Source organism: Phaenicophaeus curvirostris, chromosome 6 (genome assembly GCF_032191515.1).
Source record: "Phaenicophaeus curvirostris isolate KB17595 chromosome 6, BPBGC_Pcur_1.0, whole genome shotgun sequence".
Lineage (NCBI taxonomy): Eukaryota > Metazoa > Chordata > Aves > Cuculiformes > Cuculidae > Phaenicophaeus > Phaenicophaeus curvirostris.
The window spans coordinates 58345190-58368539 of record NC_091397.1 but is presented as its reverse complement, the minus strand read 5'-3'; the positions used below and the strand labels follow the sequence as shown (position 1 = coordinate 58368539).

The window sequence follows — 23350 nt, the reverse complement described above, 5'->3', positions numbered from 1 at the left end:
TTAGTAGCTATTCCAGTGGTAAAATGGCTTACAGTAGCAGAATACTGGCAGAAACACCTTCCTCTGTATTTTACTGTAACATCTTACTGGAGAAGAGGAGGCTGAGGGGAGACCTCATTGTTCTCTACAACTACCTGAAAGGAGGTTGTGGAGAGGAGGGAGCTGGGCTCTTCTCCCAGGTGACAGGGGACAGGATGAGAGGGAATGGCCTCAAGCTCTGCCAGGGGAGGTTTAGGCTGGACATTAGGAAAAAATTCTTCACAGAAAGGGTCACTGGGCGCTGGCAGAGGCTGCCCAGGGAGGGGGTTGATTCACCTTCCCTGGAGGGGTTTAAGGGACGGGTGGACGAGGTGCTAAGGGACATGGGATGACTGTGCCAAATTCAGAACCTCTTAAGAACAATGGCACTTCACTGCAATGAACTACTTTTTATGCAGACAACTTTCCAATCTGCATTCCTATTAAGTGCTTCTATGCTTGTAGATTAAAAGAGTTGTCATTTTATTATTTAATAGAAGATGTTACTTTGAAAGTATCAGATTTTCATCATAGCTATTAATGTTTCTCTTACAGAAAAAAGCAGCAGGTCCTTATGGCCTGCTTATATGCCAAAATACAAGCCTACATATTGTCAAACTACCACTTAAAAAGATAGCATTTGGAGTTACATTTGTATTGCACAAGAGACTACAAATATTTATCTCAAATACAACAAATTAATCTAATTTCTGACTAATTCATTATTTAAACTTTATATTTATTATTAAAAGTTTACAGAATAGCAAGCCAAAATTAAAATCTTACTACATATCCTCAGCAAAATTTATTTAAAGACTGCATGCACATTCTCTGGGTTTTCTTTTAATTAGGATTTTTACATTCTAAGCATAGCATACAGAAATTGGTTTCACCTTTTAAATCAAATACTGCTCTACCTGGAAAGGCAGTAATTTGCACTATATTGTTAATTCTGTGCTGGAGGAAGTAGCAAGATTTTACAGCTATATGGATGTTTTTTTGGTGAACTATACAAGTCCATCTTCATATGTAACTGGAACAGAGACAGTGGATTCATAACTCAGCTCAGAATTCTATAGATCCACACCTCGCTTTTACAGTACTGCCTCCCCACGCTTAGGAACGAATATTACATAAAATTCCATTCAAACTGCTGTATTTTTATCTGATTTAGTGACTGTAAGTTGTCAACAGCACATCTTAGAAGAACAGTTGAGAGTTGAAAAGTTTTAAGTCTGCCATTCTGAAAACTTGGTATATTAACTTAGAAGCTATCAAGAACTGCAGTTTCTAATCATTTTACAGAAGATGAATAAAGTATTTCCAGAGAAGCTGCTTGTATACTTCAATGGTATTGTTTTGTTTTCCCTGTGCGGAACCGAAGCCTCAGAATTACCAAAGGTATACATTTATACATATATATAAAATCATGGGGAAAAAGAAAACCCAGAAGAACTCAAGGCTGCGTTATTCGAGTTCAAGCAAAAATACATCTACCACGCTATCACAGCAGTTACATCCAGGACGACAAACTGGAATGCTTTGATGCGACCAAAAACCCAAAAAGTAAAAGGCACAACAGGTGCAGATTTATGACCATAGCAAATTGCATAGTCTCACTGGTAATCTCATGGCCTTTCTGTCCTACTTCAAGGTAAAAGCTTTTTCCAATTGTCTTCATGTATATGATCAATGTTTCAACCAAAACAATAGCAAAATCCCACAGCTTATGATAACAGTAAGAGCTTAGACTTTACTATCAAGTCTCAAATATTACTATTACATACATTCTGGGTATCCATGTACTAAAAATTTACTATTTGGAACACGTTCTGAAAGTGTTTGTTTCCACAAAAATATAGCAAACACTACTTCTATTTCTATTAAACAACTGCCCCCTAAAAGGTCGTATCAGAAATCAGAACTCATACAATGCCAAATGAAATGATGCTAGCAGTCTGGCATCATACTATTTTAACACAGACAGAAATAGGAAGTGGGGTGGGGGAAATGCCAAATAAATCCCCACCCACGAAACACAGAAGCAGTAGCAGATACACTCTAGGTTATCTCACAGTTGTGCAAACCTTTTCATTATTAACAAAAATGTTAATTCTAGAAGGAAGCATGTAAGTTTCTTTTTAAAAGGTTAATAACTGAATTGCTGGTATGATACTAGAAAATAAAAACCACACAGTGTAACTTAAAATATATTACTCATCAAATTGGTTTTAGAGAAGTCAACTTTGAAAGGACAAATGTCAGACTCACATTGTCATCAATTGTTGCTGCAACACGGCAATGATCAGGATCTGAGTAGGTTTTCTGCATCAAAGGAGGCACCTATAGTGAAAAAAGGGTAATGTTTATGAAGGAAAAAATACTATAGAATACCAATAAATCAGATAAATTTTCATAATCAATTTTGTTTAAAAAATGGAAGTAAAATATTTGGTCAAGTCAGATGCATACAATCCCAGATAAATACGGAGTAGTCCTTTCACCTTTCAACAAATCAAGCCTGTAGATATTCTCCTACAGCTATCAAAGTTACCAACACCTTTAAGACAACACACATATTTATTCAAGTGTTTAAAGCTTCAACTCAAAAATTCCTAGAAATTCATATGGGATTGATATTTCTTCTGGTATTTCCTCTTGATCTTAAGTCCTGCCTAGTTATGGACTTCCCAGCAAGTGTAACTGCAGATATATCGTTAGTCGCAGAGAAGAGAAGTTACCAGCAATTAACAAGTCCAGAGGATTTCATCTCACAAGTAATGAAAAACAAACAAATAAACAAAAACCAGCACAACCATCCCCCTCCCCCCATACTACAGAGTTATTAATCCCTTTCATGGTTTAAGGGTTAACTCATCTCAGTTGCTGCATGCACACGTGGTATATCTGCCACATATAACTATTTTGGTGACACAAGATAGGACAGTCCCTGACCAGAGACCTTACAGCTACACACAGAAAGAGGAGGGCAAGGGAAAGGAACGATGGCCACGTTAGTAAGATCAGTACTTTCATTGAACTTCTGCATAGGATGTCATGCTACCATTCCCCACTCCAAGGAATTACATTTTAGGAATGTCAGAGATGAGGAAAGATGGTACAAAAGACACAAAGGAAATTTGATTTAAAACAGAACTCAGCAAGGAATAAGCAAAGAAGAGCCCGTCCCCTTATTCTAAGTTTCAAAATATATGTTTTTTTTTCCTACTGAAAGCAGCAGATCCAGCAAATTGGCTTTTTGAAAATGGCTGGTAAAAAAAAAATAAGAAAATCAGCAACTCTCGTATTCTTTGAGTGGCTGCACTGAATTAAGTGAAAAAGGATAACTATAAGAGTCTGCAAATGCCATCTTAAAATGTGTCACCCAGTAGCAAAGAGAACTCCATGTCTGTAGTATAATGATTGCTAAACCTTGTTAGAATTGTATAGGTATAAAACAGATTGCTTTCCTGTGTAATATTTGACTCTTCATTATAGTATACAATATAAGTTTGAGTCAATAGCTAATCTCCTATTAATTCACTAGGTATGTATTAACTACCAAATATTTTCTTACCTTGAAAAATGATTGCTTTATGTCTTGTCCCAGTCTCTCTGACATTTTACCCATGTTGTCTGACATTTTAGTCATTCCCTCTGCCAGGCTGTCAGGGAGAGACTTGACTGCATTTGATACATTTCTCATAGAGTTACGCAGTGGGTTTACAAATGTGTCCATCTGAAGGGGAAGATGTTTAACCAGAATTGTATAATCTATGAGGACACCAGTATATTAATACACTATGAGAAGTATCATGCTGTTCCAGAGAACAATAATATAAAGAACAATTGAAATTGCTTAACTTCGTTACAGAATAAAGCTTTAGCTTTGCTTTCATTTATATTTCTCATTCCTTACAACTCTACTGTAACTACAATATCTTTCAACAGGTCTTCTCCCTGAGTCATTTCCACTTCCCATCCCTCAGCTTTTCTTAGTCTGAATTTATTTTCTTTTTCTTCTCCATTCAATGCAATTTCTTCCTTCCAAGCTTCCTACTTCCAGATGTTTCATTTCCGCTTTCAAATCTTTAATACAGGCCTCTTTTCAACAGCAGTGGATAATGTGCTTTAATGTCACGGCAAGTGTAATTAAAAACATAAAAATAGTTCCACAGAAATCGTTACAATTTTTCTTTGAATATACATTCTAAATTCAGTCCAGAGGCACGAATACTAGTGCAATGCCCTCAAAAAGTTAAGTTTATGAAGAACCTGATAAGCCAGGAAGCAATTTTACTCAGTCATAACATAAAACTTGATAAATATTTAACCATTTCAGGATTAAATATTTAAGAGATACGAGCAGAACAACTTGAAGTGATAATACAGTTGCAGATGCTTTTTATATCAAAATCACTAAATGCTTAAGAATAGTTCTACTTGCAAAGCAGATGACCACACAAACTGGTCAACTGAACAAAGAATCACTTGTCTGAAGAGAGTTCTGGTGGCTTAACAAAAAGGGTGCACTGCTCAGAGCTTTGGACGTGACCAATTACTCTGAATGGTTACAACGGCTAAATACATTACAGCTACTTTTGAAGAGAATGCATTTAATCTTTTGGGCTGAAGGGTGGAGAGCATGGTAACAGCAGCAAATACAGAGAAAAGAACTGAAAAAAGAAATTAGAAGGAATGAGATTGCAGAAAAAAAAAATCACAGATGTCTGACAAAGTAACTTACAGTACACACACATTTAAAAAGTAGTCCTGGTGCAATACACTGTGTCTGAAAATTTTATTTCCTCGTCATAGAAATAAATTTACCTGTTATAAAACCAGTAAATAGTTGGTGCCATACGTCCTCAGATACTTTGCTACTCACGAAGTATTCAATCAACTCACTTGCAAGTTGTTTTGAATGTTCTATATAGCTTTTACACATCAGTTCAACAACTGTTTAATGTGATAATTGCAATAATGAATGCTCTAAAGTTCCCTTGACAGTGAAAAACATACTTACCTTCCGCGCAAAATCCCCCTTCCCTTTGCTGTAGGCTTTATTCTCCAGGAAGTCATATACATAATGTGCTAAAGCTGGACAAGCCTTCATCATTTCAGGACTTAATAAGAGCTGAGTAAAATAGTTTTTAAAAGGTGCTTTTTAATAAACAACGAATAAGGCCATACCATTCAGTTTAGTAAAAATTTACCATGCACAAAAGAAACTACATCTCACAACATATTTTCTCATTCGTTCTCTGAATTTTATTCCAACATTACACTATGGTCAAGATGGATACAACATACATCTTGGTAATTCCCCTAATATTAACTAGTATGCTAACTTGGGCATCTCACAGAAAAATATACACCTTTATGACCACTCAAATTGCTTCTAGGCTTCAAGAAAAAAGATATATGTCAATGAGAAAAATATTTAAAAAAAATATTAAAAAGGGGCGCATATCTTTCAAGGGAAAAAATATTAGCACTCTAAACAGAACAATCATATTTCACTATTTTGTTCATCTCCATCATTTATCGTTAACATGTCCATTGAGTGGGTCAATGTATTTTAGTGTTAGATGGCCAGAAAGTCCTTATGAAGTAGGACAAGTGATTTCTTTTAGTTGGGCTTATCTAAATGGAGAAGCTGCATGGTTGTGCTGCATCAGAGGGGGTGCCATGGCAATCCTTATGCAACAGCACAAGAGAAGGTAACCACAAACATGAGTGTAACGGAAGAAAGTTAAGTGATGCAGAGCTTAAAACCAACATAGCTGGAACCTCACAAACTCAGAGGAGCTGGGAGAGAACTGGCTGAGAATAAACCAAAGCATCAAAGAAAAAAGGCAAACTTACTAGATACATAGAAAACTTATATAGATTATATGAAGTTCTTACGGTACACCACTTAGGACCATATGCTACCTACAATACAGCATGCTTCCTTTCTTTAGAAAAAAAGCATTCTAGCAGACTTTCTACCTCAGGAAAAAAGATTCCATAGTAATATTAGAGCTTACCTGCAAATACGCATTTAAATCTTTTTTCCTCTTTTCCAAAAATTCTCTGTCCATATTGTTAAATGTCTTTTTGCCAGGAAGTTTCAATATATTTGCAAGGCTTTCAAACTAGAAAAAATTAGAAGATTTTGCTCTGGTTTCAATTCACCATATAAGCTCAGAAATGATAGCAGTCACTACATTCACCTATTCTTATCTACCATATAACACCTGACAAATAATTTCTGGATCAAGCCCGGAACTCAGATCCCTTGGAGAAGTCAAAACAAAAGGTAAGCTGTTAAGAACAAATGCACAAAAATTCTCAGGAGACTGTCAAGGCAAAATTTATTTTCTGAACACACTCACTTTTGAAATAGAAACTAGCATAGTGAGCAAATTATTCGCGTAGGTAGGTCACTTTTAAATGACTGTCCCATATCAGCAGAACATCAACTCACTGTAAGACCCAGGTCACCATACCTGTTTCAACAGGTCAGGGACTCTTCAAAGTAGTGAATTAATTTAAAAAAAAACCAACCAATATCAATTTGAACAGGAGTATGGAAATTGGCATTTCAAATTTATTGACAGCATGCTAAGAGAATCAGAAATTCAAAGGAAAGTCATATTGTTTATAATCAATACTCAACACATTTGCTTTTTTAATAAAGCCTTTTTAATTCTGCCTACAACTGCGACTTTACAATGCTAACCTACGTGCACAGAATTTGTTTGCTATGCCTTTCTATTATTAAAAGAGCAGAGAGACACAATCCAACATTTTCACTAGTTCAAGGGCTATGTTGTCAAACCCAACTTCTCTAAAGGCTGGGTTTAAAAGCATTTTACCCTCCTCTTTTTAAGTCACTGCATTTTTGACACTTTCATGTCAGCAGATTCTGCTTTGTACCAGCTGGTGAATTACAAGTCTCTATTTTTCCTTCTTTCATTTAAGGAGGGTTAAAAGTCTGACAATACAAATATGGCAATAAAAGGCAGACTTTGTAACAGTACCCTGAACTACCAGCAGCTGTCCCTTTTGAGACTCTGTTGATACTTAACATTTCACTTAAAAACTAAATACCTATTTCCCAAGCTCAGTTTTTAGTTCTTAATCTGTGACAAATACAACAAATACAATACACCACTGTTTGAGACTATTAGCACTTCAATACAAAGATTTTAAAGTATAATTATGAAAAGGTAGGGGTGAGGGGAAAAGCTTTCAAAGTTCCTTTTCCTTTTTTTAAAGCAATTATATAGCCATCAGGTACTAAACAAAATAAAACGTGCTCCTCTGAACTGTTCAGTACAAATAATGTACCATATAAACATTAAAAAAGTATGCTTTAATGGACAATAAGTTAATGCTGTTATATAACTCAACATCGTAAGTCACTTTGAGAACAGCTATAGTCACGCCACGCCATCACACAGAAAAAGCACCTTTCAAAGAAACCTTAAAGGATTTTTTAATGAGATTAATTACCTGCTCAGTGATCCTCATGTGAAAGTCATGGAAGTCACTGTACCGTCGATATGTCTTCCATGTCTCTTCACTGTTCTGATTTCGCCGATGGACTGTGATAGCATACAGCGCGTATGTCTTTCCATGGTCATTACACACTCCTGCCACAGCATATGGGTCATAGTCAGCATAGACTAGTAGTTTAAAAAGAAAAATAAAAAAGGAACAAACAGAAAGAAGGAAGACGAAAGGACACAAATGTGAAGTGAAGAAATGTCTGGGATGACAGACTTGAGAGATAAAAATGGACATGCAAGCAGAAAAATCAGCCATCTCTTTATCTATACACCCTGTAAGTGATACCTACCAGAAACTTATTATGTAAACTTAAATAGATAGACTAAGCAGCCTTGTAGACAAGTTTCACTGACATGCAAACCAAACAAGGAATAGAAAAGGTTTCAACTTTTATGAACAGTGAATAAATCTGTTAAAAAAAAATATAACCTAAAGAACTCAAAGATAGAGGTGAAAGACAACTGCGAAACCAGAATAAATTCCAGCCTACAAAGTACTCTAATAATATTGCTAAAGTCTGTCCGTTGAAAAAAAATCTGTAAATACAAGACAGTGCTAGCAAGCTGTAAGCATTCGGTCTTGTTCTTAACATCAGCAGTTTGGTTTTAATTATAAGATGAAAAATACCCCTTCCCGTTATTTAAGTGAACAGAAACTACACATACACACATATGTATGTATGTATTTGGCATGTGTGTATTCATATATCATATGTGTGTGTGTACACACAGAATATTTTACAGAGAAGTCAACTTATAAATGGAAAGAACACATATAACTCTCTTTTAAACAGAAGCAAGCGTCTTTTTGTTATCAATTGAATATTTAAGTTCTCTTGGACATTCCCCCTCAACAGAATTCTCCCAGTACAGAGTTTGTTTCAAAAATTTTAAATTAAACTTCAGAATAACCTAGAACCAATACTGCTTACACTGCAGACTGTTTAAATTGGTAACTTGCTGTATCTCTAAGTATTGAACTAATACCCAGTAACCACAATTTTCCAGTGGTAGGTGACAGTATTTTTTAATAAAGTTCTGGGAATATCTCGATGCACCCATGCTCCATAAAACACATTTTTACTGACAAAGCATTCACTCCAACCTCTCATACTTCCAGCCTTGACTTCTATCAAGTATAATGCAGAGGTCTAAGCAGCCAGGGAGCACCTCTAGCATAGGACAGAAGATTTTGTATACACCCCACAAGCACAGTAAAGGGTAGTAAATGGCAGAGGAAAGGAGCCTGCACACAGATGCAAGATGCACCTACTGCCTGCAGCATACAGAAAGCAGGGATTTGTATTTCTTGTTCAAATAAGAGATGCAGAGGAAGAAGTCCAGTTGAATCCTAACTTACCATATGAACCCGCACCTATCCCATGGTTCAACTGAGTACTATGGATTCACAGAATCAAGCTTATAGTTATGAATACATGCTGCCATCAAGATTATAAATTTAACAAGATCTGTGCAGTTCTACATTTACCTTTTTTCTTTGATTAAAACACTACAACTCCCAAGTTTCATTCAGGAAAAGTGTCTCATATGCCATTGTAATAAAAAGGCAAAACCATGATTCCTAACTTTGAAATGATCTTTTCTCTTCTCTGACAACTGACTACATGAGACTTGGATTGCACCATGCTCCCCACATACTCCCACGGGTTGGAATAACTAAGTTCAATTAAAATGTCCAGTAGTTGTATTCTTGCTCACAGCTCATGTATCTGCTGTAGAAACCTAACACGCCATATAATCTAACAAAAAATAAATCATCTGAAGACCAGCTCACAATTTAATTACCCAGTGCAAACTCATCTAATTTGCGAATAATATCTGAGAAATTTTGGTGATGTACTCTCATTTAAAAAATAAAAAAATCAATTTATTGCAAGGCAAGGTTTTTAAAAAGATAGCAAAAAATGCCACCATTGTAAAGATCAAAATCACTACCTTAAATTAAGCTGTCAGTAAGGAATCATAAAAAAAGGTGAAAATACTACAGTAAGAGAAGTAAACAGTCAAGAATTAGAACTTTCTAAAGTAAAAGAAAATAGGTGGCTTTCTTTAAATAATTGTTAAAATAAATGCTATTCAATCTTCAGTTTAATTAATGATTCTTGAGAGACAAGAAAAATAATGCCGTAAATAACAAAAATTATATTACATTTTACGTATAGACATGCAGTCTACAACATATAGCATCGATTCTGTAAGGATTTTCATCACATATACTTCATGAGAAATATGAATTCAGATGTTTTATGAGGTTAAAAACCCGAAAGGATTAGGATTTCAAAGGCCTGTAACAATAAAACCTCAAAATAAATGTTAAAAAACAAAGTAAGCAGCCATCATAACAGATTCACTTACCAGTATCTGAGATGTATGCAAGGAGTTGAACTGTCTCATCAGGAGGGACATTTGAAAGATCATCTAAGGACTGCAGGATGGGGGAGAGAGGGGAGAAGAAAGAAATGGGCAAGAGAGTAAGGTCACTGATACATCATATATGAAAAATGCTTTTTGATTCTTCATTTTCAAACTTACAGTTCATTACAATAACAGAACATCTTAATGCACTGCAACAATGCAAATAAGTCTACTACCTGGTTACCGAAGCCTTTCTTTCACACAGAGTGTAGGGACCTTCATTTCCCCTACTAGTTTCACATAGCTTTGTGACCACTCTAACATATTTGCCACTTTTTTATCTGATAACTCACCTCTAATAGAAGTATATCTACATATAGTCTTTTACTGAGAGTTAAAAAAAACCCCAAAACTAAAGGAACAACTGTAGAGATACAAGTGTTGTATTGTAGATTGTTTGGTTTTATCTTTATACCATTCTGTTTTCTTTCAACTGACAAAACACTACACAAGTTACAGTGCAGTAAAACTTGAATAATTCTCTTCTGTATGTAAAAAAGCAGCAAGCACTTTTCACTGAGATGTTTTCCCTCTTAAAACTGAAAAGGTACACCTTCAGCTGGCTAACCAATTCTGTAATCACTGCAATCAAAAAAAAAGCCAGCAGGTCTTTTAGAGAAGCTTTGCTATTACTGGTACAAGTACACATGCATACACAACCACTAGTACACGTAGAAGTGTATTTCAAGTATCTAGGTAAATATACGTAACAAAGAAAAGGGTCTGACAAACTGACAGTCAGAACTGCTTAAAAAAAAAAAAAAATACCACAAACTGAACTTGAAGTTGGTCAAGACTAGAAAAAGAATCATGTTTTGAATAGATCAACTCCAATTTTATGTTTCTAAACCAAGAACTAATTAGAAAAAATAAAACAATCAAGCTATAAAAATTCAATTGAATGCCTCACTCTACAGTCTATTTGAATGTAGTCCTTCAAGATGTAAGCTTCAAAGAATCTTTCACCCCTTCATTACCTACCTACAAATTATGTTTTGCATTAATTAACTATAGACTATTACAGTTTCTGTGAGCAAGTATGCACAACTTCATTAAATGCAGGGAAAAGTACCAAAGGGACAATTTCATCTTACAGATTGATACCTTATGTGTGTTTTGATTTGACTCAAGAACTTTTTCAGAAATTAAACTGCAATGAAGTAAAACCTCTAACATACATAATTTAAATTATTTTATAACTTTCTTTACTGTTGAGGAAAAAGAAATAATTTAAAAAAAAAATCCAAGCACTTACCAGATTAATGCTGCCAGTAGGAGACCCATTAAAAGATTCTGGGAGCAGTGAGGAAGGGGAAAAGAAAAAGTAGGTTAGAAGATTTTATCCAATGGAGGGCCACATGCAAGAAATAAAAATACAAAGAGAAAACATTATGAAAAATAATGGACGACTTCGGAATTGGACAAAATATTGCACCCAACATAGAAATACTTCAAGTTTCCAACAAAGACACCTGAAGGAAAACGTATGCGAGTTTATACTAGTAGAGATATGAAATAAATGCTTGTTTTTAAGCTTATATCATTACGTGAAATTGCTTCATCAAGGAGTCAGTTTACTAGTTAAACAAATTCCATTAAATTTGTACGAGAACAATGATTTTACGTGCTTTAAAAGGCAACATTTCCAGATTAAGAATAGAGTTGCAGATTAAGAGAGACCAACATGTGAAGAACTTCAAATATTTTTGAATAAAAATGAGAGTTAGTCATGTAGTTATTTTCATGACACATCTGTTACCAAGATTTGACAAAAAAATTTGCATGAATCTAATAAGGTTACTACAGAAAAAAACCCCATCTGAGACCCCAAAAATTTCACAAAAAAAGTACAAGGAGGAAACTGCAGGAACGTTTTAATTTCTCAAAAGCAGTGTAGATAATATTGTTATTTTCAAGTAGAAGAAAGATTGGTCCCAGGAAATTCCCTTCACATATACACAGCTCACCTCCTTCACCATCATCTGATCCTCTAAAACTGGGATCCTTCAGCATATCCAGCTCAGCTAACATACGCACATACAACACATTCTGTTTGAATGAAGGGTAGAATCTTTCATCTCGCAGCATCAGTTCATATACCTTATTGAAATAAAAATTCCAGACTTAAGTACTTGATGTATTTTATAATTAATCAGACAAGCTTTTATAAATTCTGCTTGACCAACATGTATGAGTGTATTCTATTATGTGTTTCTGGGTTTCCTTTAAAACTCCAATACAAGTTTGTGAAATTTCAATTAAGGCTTATTCTTAATGGACCAGTTAGAAGAACCGATTGTGCTCCAAGTATAATACAGTCTCAGAAAGCATCCTTCTAAATACTGAGCCATACACACTTAAAGAAATTAGAATGTTAACTAAATGTTTCCTTTCTCTTAATCCTTCAATTGCACCACACACACTTTTGGTCTTCACCCATTTCACAACAGGCTCTCCCTGAGTCCTTTGTTGATACAATTATAAATGTAGACCTGCAAGCGCTTAGGGGGAGAGAAGTGGGAAAGGAATGGATGGAAAACACTGTATGCTACTTTCAGGAAAGTTTCCAGTTGAGTCAATGCAGTATAAACCTAGCTCACAAAGATTTAGCCACACCACCCCAAATGCAGGGGGAATTAATGCACAATGTTTGGATATTCATGTCAACTCTGGAATATTTTAATGATGATTTTTTTTTCATGGAACACTGTACAAATACTATCACCTGGTAAGGATGGAAGAAAAAAATTCATGAAGGTCTGAGGAAGTCAATTTCTTTTGTAACACAAGAGAAATGTATGCTTTCAGCAGAAATCACATGTGAGGCCTTTGTAACATACTGTGAGCAATACAGATTTCACAAGGTGTTTTCATTAGTCTTGCATGTAGGCCTCAAGCCGAATAGAGCGACTCTAACTTCTACGGCTCATATAACTAATTTCTGGCACGAATGAGACCATTAAGTTAATGACCTAAAATAAAAACCTTTCAGACTGGGTATATAATTTACCGCTGTAATATTAATCTTTTTATATATATATATAAGACTTGAGTGATAACATCTACGTATGCACATAGTAAAAAGACTGCTTTTTATTCTTTATGTGCTGCTACTGAGTGCAGCACATAACAGTCAAACTAACTTCTTGAAAGATATATAGGATAAACATAGTGACATTCTTACATCTACCTTTGAAAAAGAGGTAAAACCAGACCAAATTGTACCACTTAGCTATTCTAAATAGGCATGTTTTCTTAAATTGTTGCATAAATACAAATAATACCATAGTTCTAAATTGTGCTTCATAATTAATTTCATACAGGATACTTACTCTTTCTCTTTGCTTTGAAAACTATGGACTACGTATGGCTAACCAGAAGCTAGGAATTTAGAGCACGATTTTTATAGTATAGGAAAATTATATTAACATGTTACAGGTTTTAAACATTTGAGAACCCTCCTCTTTATGTACTGGTTGTAGTGATAAATTTAATACTCCATAGTCTTAACAGTTTCTATGAAATACCTGATGAAAAGAGTATACCTTTCTCTGAATGTCATCAAAGATTTCAGGTGTTGGATCCTCATGATTCAGTGTTTCTGCCAGTTTTGCTACTAAGTTGTCATCAATATTAACTCTTGGAGATGCCTGTCATAGAGATCTAAATCAATTTTTGCAGCATAAAAATAAGGAAGCTTCTGTATTCACAAATAAAATCTATTACAATTTGACAGTTTTCTAACCAAACTAGATTTCTTCATGAGTACTTCTAGCTCTAGAACCGTATAGAACACACAACAGGTATCAGACCCCCTAGTTCCCCCAAAATTAATTTCAGAGTTTGTAATGAAACTCAGAAGTTTCAGGATTAAATACAAAGAATCACCTCAAAAACACTTCATGCACATTAATTTGAAGCAATAACTATATCCGACTTACTCAGATTTAAAACCAGATTTATTTGTGAATAGAAAGATCTAGATTCAGAAATTGATAACAAGACAATAAGAAAGCTGATGGATGAAGTCCTGAAGTAGCTGAGAAAAGGCTAACTGATTGTCAACTCTGCCAATTTCTGAAAAAACCATCACTGTTATCACAGTAGCTTTTTATGTAGACCCCATTACAGGTTCTAGCATACTAACTCTACCAGATATCAGATTCCCAGTCATCCCTTCGCATGACTTATTTCAAACTACTGCCCATTAAGCACTCTTTTAGATGGGCTCAAGTTCACACACCTTCCCCATTTTCTGTTACAGAGATGGGGAGGCAGCACTGAACCAGATCAGACACAGCTCACTATTAAGAGGCTCTGAGAGGCTGAGTTTATCAGCTCTGGAATAGCTCTACACAGTCTAAAGACCACCGTGCTGATAGACTATTGATGTGAAAAAACAAGGTGAAAGAAATGAATGATGTGGAAAGAGAAGCTTTACAACAGATTTGAACGATGATTTGTTAAGGGAAGCTTTTGAGTGAGTTGAGAGGGGTTTTTTATGCATACACATATTCAAAACAAAAACGCTTTGTTAACACAAGTTGACAAGTGTTTTCTTACACAGCAGACTCCATTATTACTACACTACTGGAAGCATTCAAGACTAGCCTGTCTAAAGACACCCAATGATGACATTCAAGCAATTTCAAGACACAGCTGCAGAGAGACACAGGAAGTTTTCATTTGAAAACTCAATCTTAACACAAGTTTGTACAAATACTGGGTTGCATCGTTTTGAAAACATTTCTTGGAGCATGAGGGGGGTTGGGCAGCAGGGGAGAGGGAGGAAAGAGCGGAGCGCTGGGTAAAAAGAAGGGAAAGGAAAATGGACAGCACACAATGGGACAATTACTTATTCTGTCTTCACATTTACTCTAATTTCTCACTATTCCAGAACATCAGCTACTAAGGGACAATTTCAGTGCATTTAACAGGACAGTGTCAGCATGAACCTTTTCATATGCAAACGAGGGGAAATAAAAGAAGAAAAAAAGGAAGACATTTTCTTATTGCTTGACATAAGAAGACAGACAAGTAAGAGCTTAAATGTCAACTTATAAACAACTTCTGCTGCATCACATCCATTTCACATTAATGTAGCCACAACTACCAAAGAAGTATCTGTACAAAGAACAAACACCAAACAAACAACAAACAATGCAGAAATAAGTTATTCCTACCTTTTCTGATAAATATTGCTCATAAACTCCAAATGCAGCTGCTCTTAATAGACCCTTGGTTTGATTAGTCTGATGCTTTCCATCTTTCTGCCGGCTTTGAAGTACCTCCAGCTGTTGCTGCGCCGTTACCCTGTACCCTTCCACTGTCATCCAGAAAAACAGATGTGCTTGGCCACCAGTCTGCTGCATGTAATCTACAGAAAACACCCACCACACACCCCTAGTTATTGCTGTGCATCTTAAAATAAGAATTGTCTATGATGTTAACTACATATGGAACCCCAGATCTGATTATACATCTGGAATATTTGTCATCTAGAGTCAAAATACAAGTAGTACTGTATACGCCAGTAAAAATTGTGAGCAAAGTCTAGGAACCAAGCACTGAATCCTAAAATGAACAAGTAAAAGTGAATCTATAATTACTGGATGTAATTGTCGATGTAATAGGTTTGTGCAGCATGATAGAAGCTGAGAGGAAGTTCAACCTGGAATTCTAACAGATCATGTGCATTTCCTGCATTAAAAGGACTATTATCACCAATGAAACTGAATGACATTCTTAGTAATGACCATCAGCAGCCCAATTAATTCACAGAAGAGTCAAACATGAGAAAGTAATAAAAAATTATTATATTAATTTAATCCATCAATTTTCCCAATTATATGTACAGTACATAAATTACCACTGCATTTCCCGCTTCTCAAATAAGACAACCTTTACTAGCCTTGTAATCCTCTGAACTTCAATCTAACAACTAGAGTCATTAGTTTCGGTGAGACCAGCAAAAGTCAAACTAACACGTCACGAGTTTCACAGTCGTTCCAATTATAAACCTCTAAACAATTCTTGCAATGATGCTGTTCTAAACAGAAGGAACTTGTGAAGTGACAGGCCAAGAAACATTGCAAGAACAGTATTTCAGAGAGATAAAACAAGCTTGATACAAGCTTTTCGAAATAATGTGTGGTGTTCTGAACAGTTTATTACAGATATTGCAAAACAGGTTTTGGTTCCCTCTTGCAAGGGACTTTACAAAATTTACGTCTCTGTAAACACCTATATTTAATGATTTCAAATATACAGTCTTGTACACTTGAATTCTAACTCTGATTCTAACTAGAATATTGGTATATTCTTTATAAATAAAGAAAAAAGCAAGGATAAATTAACGCTTACCCATAAAAAATTGTAGTGCAACATTGTCTACCAGAATATGGTCCAGAGGGACTGTGCAAAGTTTTCCAAAGTTTGCTGCCAGTTTCACAGTATCTATTTCCTGTAAGACACAGTTCAGTGTGCTCATCAGTTGTGGTTTTTTTTAAAAGTAGCTTTTAAAATTTCTGCTTACCACGTAGCAGGTGTAATAAAAAATAATTTATATTACAGATAATAAAGCAGCCTCTTGATGGTTAGTTATTTTCAGTCACTAATAAGTGAAGATCTAGATCATAAAGTCCTGTTTTCAGAACTATTTGCCTCCAGCATGGATGATTTCTGCTACAGGGGAAGCTGACTTCTAACTCTGCCATTCCTATGACACTATACAGGTCAAATTAACCCCAAATCCCCTCACCAACAGTGACAGTTGCATTACAATGAATTAACAAGATGAATCAATGTCAGAATTTGATGGCGTACAGATCACCAGAACTTAAATTAATCTCTGCCCAACTTCCTTCTGTTAATATAACATTTCTCAGTATTAGAGTGACACTTCCAAATCCAGCTCTAGAATACTTATAACAATTTAACAATCAATATGCACAAGATTACATTATCTAGGAGCTTCACCTGGGTCCAATTAAGAAGAGTCAGGAAACTAAGGGAAGTCAAACATACTGATTCTGTCAGACTTAAAATACAAACCAAAATATAAAACAAGCAAATAGAACTACGTAAGATTCTCAAATTTAACATCCAGTTTGCTTTCGGCTTTTCATAGCTAAAGCAGTAACATGTTTGACAAAAGGCAATACATGGAGTCTATGAAACATTGCAAAATAATCAGCAAGGGGTATCATTATCAACAAGAAAGAGATCTTTGCCAAAGGCTGAGCTCCAGGTACACAGAGCATGGACCAGAGCAGTTAAAAAACCCCTTAATCTACAGGTATAAATAGAAAGATGCTTTGCATATATGTAACATTTTAGTTTCACTCTTGTATTGAGAAAGTAAGAATAGTTTTAAGATGCATTGATATATCTAGACTGCTAAAGTCAGAATCAAAAAAGCTCCAAACATGAAGCCCTGAAATTTTTTTTCCATACTTAAAACCGCAAACACAAGACTAACTTCAGGTGTATAATGTATTTCTATAACTGCATGCTTTAAATTGTGTTCCAAAACCCAAGAATTAAAAAGCTAGACCAAACTAGTAAGTCATTTGCATTTTCACTCTTTCAGAACTAAAGAAGTTCTAAACCACTTACTTTTCCTGACTGCAACCTCTGAATTCTTGAATCACAGACTTTAATAACATACAATAAACTGTTTATTTGATTTTTTATAGTGTTGATATCTGAAAGCAAAAACAAAAGAGGATTAAGCAACACAGATGAGTTAACCAACTCCTGTTTTGAAATGCTCTAAAAATATCATACTAAAAGTGACATATAACTAAAAAAGCATATCAGCTTTGAAGACAAGGGTTTTTTTCAGTTTAAATACCTTACAGATAAAAGTGAAGAAATATTTTTTACTTTCCTTTTCCAGATTAACTGTTAACTGACCACCCATTAATACATAAGGTATTAGTGAAATTCAGAACCACCAGTCAAGTTTCAATTCAGTGGAAGTTTACGCACCTAACCGAACAGTCTATATGTAACAAGAAAGGCACATAAGAAGATTCAAGTTTTAACACTTCACATATAATGTATTTATTTTTCAAATTACAAAATATTTTATAGTATGCTGCATAGCATAGTTTTTATTTTGTAAATTTTTTGTAATGTTCTTCAGAGATCATGTTGGTAAATGCATTTCATTTTTTGTAAAACAATACAGCACTAACCATCTCCCGCTGTATCTAGAGATCGAAGATATTGCAGTTCTTCACTTGCTTTATCTTTCACTGCTTCCAACTCTCCTATATTATCACTTAATTTAATAATATTCATAAAGGCCTCATAGTTACAGTTGGAATCACGAATCTGAAACCAAAGTTTTAGAGAGTGAATAACAAAACAGGTGAAAGCACACAAGATGATTTTTCATGAAATAAATTTGTTTTAATACAGCACTGCAAGCAGCATTTTGAAGACACTTTGATGCTTCTACTATCCCCTCCAAAATCGTAATTCAGATAACCAGAAACTACTATTAAGCTATTTCAATACATACAGTTTTCCCAATATTGGCACAGAGTGAACCTGTCCAGGGGACTAAAAGGAATCCGTGCACGTGAAGGAAGCCTATGTCCTGCTGAGATCACTGGAAACCGTGTTCTGAATGCAGCATGGAGATCAGAGGAAGACTAGCAGGATTTACAGTGTGTGTACGCAGATGCAGAGATTGAGTTCTAACCCTGTCTTTACCATCTGAAGCCAAAAAAAAGTCACTTCACCCCCATCTTCCATAAATGCTCACTTTGATATGGAAATGAAATACTTGTCAATGCACTTCTGCGGTACCGACAACGAGATGCACAAAGCAGAGTGAAGAAAGACTGGATACTTTGACCAAAGTTAATGGAAAATCTTAGAAATCTGCATTTAAAAGCAATAGTACAAGCAATACTTGAACTTCAAATGCATTATAAAAAAGTGAATTTCACGGTGAAGAAAGACAAATTGGGATTAACTTCTTAATTTCATATTGAATCTTTATATTTTATTGCAAGAGAATCAGTATCAAATTATGTTGTGCCTAGAAACATGGCATTAAACTTCTGATTTTTTCATTCAATTCTGATTTTATGTCACAGGCTCCAAAAGTAGCCAGAATTTACTTCAGTCATCTCTACTTCCAACCTTAATTTCTTCAATAACCTTAATTTCATAAGACTTCTATGAAATTTTGGAAAGCATTTATTCTTCCTTATCTTTCCCCCAGCACATTTACTTCCTCACCTCAAAAAGCAATTATGAAAATTAATATTTGGGACATCACCATCACAACAGAAACCTTTATAAAAACCTGAGATTTCTATATTTGGATGTAGCTGGCGGCAGTGCTCAGTAAGTAACAAATGAGGCCAAGTTACAAATAAAGCACATGAGTAGGAGGAAAGGTGAAACAAAAATTGAAAAGTGTGGTCCATATAAGAGGCAGTATTTTTTCTTATTAAAGCTAGGTTCCATTAGAAAAGCAGTGTGCAAACTTTTACATGAAATCGACGTGGCTGGACTGAAGGAAACACTGTACATGTACACTTGAAATCATTCTGTACATAAGAACTTTTACTCTGAAATCCAAGGGTGTTTTCAGCATAATACTTGAATGCATGCTATAAGACTACAACATCTGATTAAAAGTAAAGAGGACTGGGGGAAAGGGAAAAAAAAAAACCAAACCAAAACCCAACTTGATTCATGAAATATAAGAAATAATAAACTGTAAGAATAAGTTTTAACTTGCTTGGTAAGATATCAGTAACTTTAATTAAAGCGTGAATATTCTACTTATGTTACTTTTACTATGTTACTACTTCGTTTCTTCCCATTCGCAGTTAAACTATTAAGGGTTACCACGAATATCCCTACAACAATTACCTTGAGATTCCTTAGGAGAAGTGGAAACAAAACCGACTTACTACTTGTTATTCTGGAGGCCACTTAAGCTTTAGAAGAGACATTGTAAAAAGAGCCAAGGAAAAAACTTCAAAGGTTACCGTCATACTTCCTGAACAGCTGAGCGAACAGTCAGAGGACTCAACTTTACACTTTGTCACACATCAGACCTCAGTCAGGTAACTTGCCAAATGACAACACAGAGTACAGGTAATACAGATAGAGCGTCAATATAAACATTAAATAAAATTTAACACAGCAGTCAGAGGTTCACTATCTCTGCCAATATATCCATTTGTGATTTTTCTACCAGATATCAATCTGCCCAGATTGCAGGAAACACAAACAAAGCCTTATATGAATATCTTCTGGAAATATCATTCATTTTAAACACGGCAAATCTTACCATCCATATGACATACTGATTAATATAATCAGGATCACTGAGCTGGTTTATTAATGGAAGAAGAATTCCTCGGGAGAGGATTTCCTGAAAAGCAAGATGTAATAAATAATTTTATACATTTATTCATAAAGCTAATATAACTGCAGCAATTTAAAACCCACTATGCAGCAGTTAAATAAAAAGTGTAATTACAAAAAATGTTCAATAAACACTAGCACCTTCCCTTCCAATTAATATTGGAAGACAATACCTCAAAAAAACAACATGGATTTTATCACACTTTTCTAATATTATCAAAAGAAACTTCAAAAATAAAATTTCAGAAAAAGTGTTGTCTGCTATTACTTATCAGGATTGTACCACATTTAAAACAACCTATTATTAAATTAGATCCATTTTTCAAAGTAAAATGAGAAAAGTAGTTCAGATTAAAATTTTTTACAGCATTAAACCAAGGAATTATGATGGCTTTTAGAGTCCGTACTTACCCTGACAAAGTATCGCATGATCTTGTTCTGGAAGTCTCCAGGAGGTAGCAATATATACAGTAAGACCTCACAGAGATCCCTTAGGAATCCTAATGAGAGAGAATAAATCCTCAGCACAATTTTGTATTATGTTATTTCACATCTTACCCGATACCTTAAAAACCAACAGATAAATCCTTAAAATTAAATTCAGATACAGTCATAGATATTCTAATAGTCCAAGCATCACAGTAACATGTTTCAAGTGTGTGTGTGTATATATATATATATATATACACATATATATACACTATGTATGTGTCGCAGATATACAGTGTGTGTGTGTGTATATACACACATACACTGTATATCTGCGACACATACATAGTCTCAAAACAAAGACAACAAAAACCCAAATTCCAAGAGCCAAAAAAGTAACTCAAATGTATTCTCCTCACATGTATTAAAATACACAGAGTTTATTCCCCTGGTTCTTCAAACTTAGCCCCAAAAGATAGATTTTTTTTTTTTAAATGAAGACTATGGACACAGATTTAATAAAAAGCAATAAGAATCTGCAAAACCATCCCCCGCCTCCCAGAAAACATTTCTATCTTAAAATTCTTCTAGTAAAAAGAGGAAAAGCTATGTACGTACTTTATAATAAACATAATTGTAGCATTAGCATGTAGAAATTGGAGGAAATGTATGTCTATAGTAAATAATCATGCTTTGAAAGGCACATGCTAAGATTTCAGTATATTTCATTTTGTGAACACAACTGGTAGTATTTTAATTTAGTCTGCTATACAAAAATAACTTCCAAAGATAATATTGAGACCTTCTTCATCTTTGGGAGAAGTGCAGACTAGATCTCGACAGATATCTTTTTCCATTTCAACTTCAACCTCAAAGAATGTATTTACAAGTTCCTCAGCTTGGTCTATAAAAAAGAAAAAGAGAAATATTTTTGTTTTAAGATTAGAAACTTAAGAGTAAACTAGAATTATAAAATAAAGCTAATTATATTTCACATGTGAGATACCCATCTAGTCAAAAAAAAATTTACATCATTACATTACCTTTCATCTGATCACCTTTCTCTGTTATTCTTTGCTGAGCTTTTCTGAAAACTCGAAGATGAGTGCCAAAGTCATCAACAAGTCGTGTAGTGAAATAAGGCTGCCAGTCTGTTTCCTTTGACCTATCAGAAAAGAACATCCATGAAAATAAATTATTTTATCCTGAACACAAAGACCAATAATACACTTCTACTTCTTTTCCTACCTGCCAAGACCCACAGTGATAAAAAACATGGAAAAGCAAAGAAATAAATTAATCTCCTATTGCCTACGCACTGAAAACGAACCAATCTCACACACATTAATATTTATACTTGTTTTGCTTTAAGGTCAGAATTAGTATCTGGAATACTGTTCCAATGCATGACATTCTTAAATATCTGTGAAAAATCCTTATTTCAACAGTCTACAACCTAAGCCTAAAATATTCCTCAGGTCTTTTTCAGCCATACATTCCATTATTTTGGAAGGCACCTAAACGAAATAATTTTCTTCTGAATTTGCAGTACGTGCATGAGTGAGAAAACACAGATTTCACTTGAAGCTACACAAGACCTAATATTATCAACAACTGATTGTACAGCTTATATGAGAGATAATTACAGTGAATCTCTAACACTGCATATAGGTTAGTGTCAGAAAACAGTCACCATTAGGTTTGCATAAAACTATTTCCTTAGAGGTATGAAAAAGATGCAGAGATACTCTTAAAATGCCTCAGTAGCCAAGCTGAAAAGGCACAATCATCAAATCATATACAAACACTAGGTGGCAGCCTTACGTAACTCTCTCAAACGTGCAACTCGAGGCAAAAAAAAAAAAATATGCCACTGTATTCACTTTCTCCAGATGCTTATAGGCTATATGAAATTAGAGATGATGGTACTAACCTAAGACTGCTACAACCACATCCAACTACAGTCATTATAAATACATCATTTTCTCTTAATAACAACAAATGCTGCAGCCCTCTAAAATCAATTTGAATTGTACAGAAGAACTGCACAGGACTGGTGTCTATGTTTGAAGAGCTACAGTACTGCAGGAAAAAAAATAATTGCTATAACTCAACCTCCTTTAACACAAACCCAGTGCTTGATATCATTCAATAAAATAACTTCACCAAGTTTTTACTGTTTCCTAGGATTTCCATTACTTCATAATCAATGTTCTACCATAATGACTTCACTACAATGAATTCTTCCTAGCATTCAACCAAGCCCTCCACCTTTGACCTTTCTTGCCAGAAAAGCACACTGACCTATGCTTTCCAAGTCAGCAGAGGGATGGGATAACACCACATCAAAACTGGTAAGAAGTTTATAATATTCATGTGACCCACAACCTCTTCTAAAGAGAAAACTGATAACCATCAGCACAGTGGGATAAATACCTGAAACCATTACTTAACAAAGAAGTAGATGAATAAAGGCATGAAGATGAGAATTTCCCAGACAAGTTCCC

General features: G+C 34.8%; 1 protein-coding gene across 6 annotated transcripts in view; it reads right to left on the bottom strand.

The window, feature by feature from the left end:
- The window catches only part of SNX13 (sorting nexin 13), a 90368-nt gene that overhangs the window by 6194 nt on the left and 60824 nt on the right, over window positions 1-23350 (bottom strand). For 3 of the 6 annotated variants that reach the window (XR_011337685.1, XM_069860336.1, XM_069860338.1), the window contains exons 6-22: window positions 21887-22008; window positions 21646-21747; window positions 20826-20914; window positions 20338-20421; window positions 18215-18353; window positions 17631-17719; window positions 16377-16476; window positions 15197-15390; window positions 13559-13663; window positions 11981-12113; window positions 11269-11306; window positions 9954-10023; window positions 7522-7694; window positions 6051-6158; window positions 5045-5155; window positions 3596-3757; window positions 2290-2361 (exon numbers count right to left, since the gene is read on the bottom strand). Coding sequence is in view for 5 of the 6 variants with exons in the window: in XM_069860336.1 (XP_069716437.1) it covers window positions 2290-2361; window positions 3596-3757; window positions 5045-5155; window positions 6051-6158; window positions 7522-7694; window positions 9954-10023; window positions 11269-11306; window positions 11981-12113; window positions 13559-13663; window positions 15197-15390; window positions 16377-16476; window positions 17631-17719; window positions 18215-18353; window positions 20338-20421; window positions 20826-20914; window positions 21646-21747; window positions 21887-22008 (1891 nt within the window). In the remaining variant the exon portion in view is untranslated. The remainder of the gene's footprint in view (window positions 1-2289; window positions 2362-3595; window positions 3758-5044; window positions 5156-6050; window positions 6159-7521; window positions 7695-9953; window positions 10024-11268; window positions 11307-11980; window positions 12114-13558; window positions 13664-15196; window positions 15391-16376; window positions 16477-17630; window positions 17720-18214; window positions 18354-20337; window positions 20422-20825; window positions 20915-21645; window positions 21748-21886; window positions 22009-23350) is intronic. The other 3 variants (XM_069860337.1, XM_069860340.1, XM_069860339.1) reach the window with 3 other exon arrangements.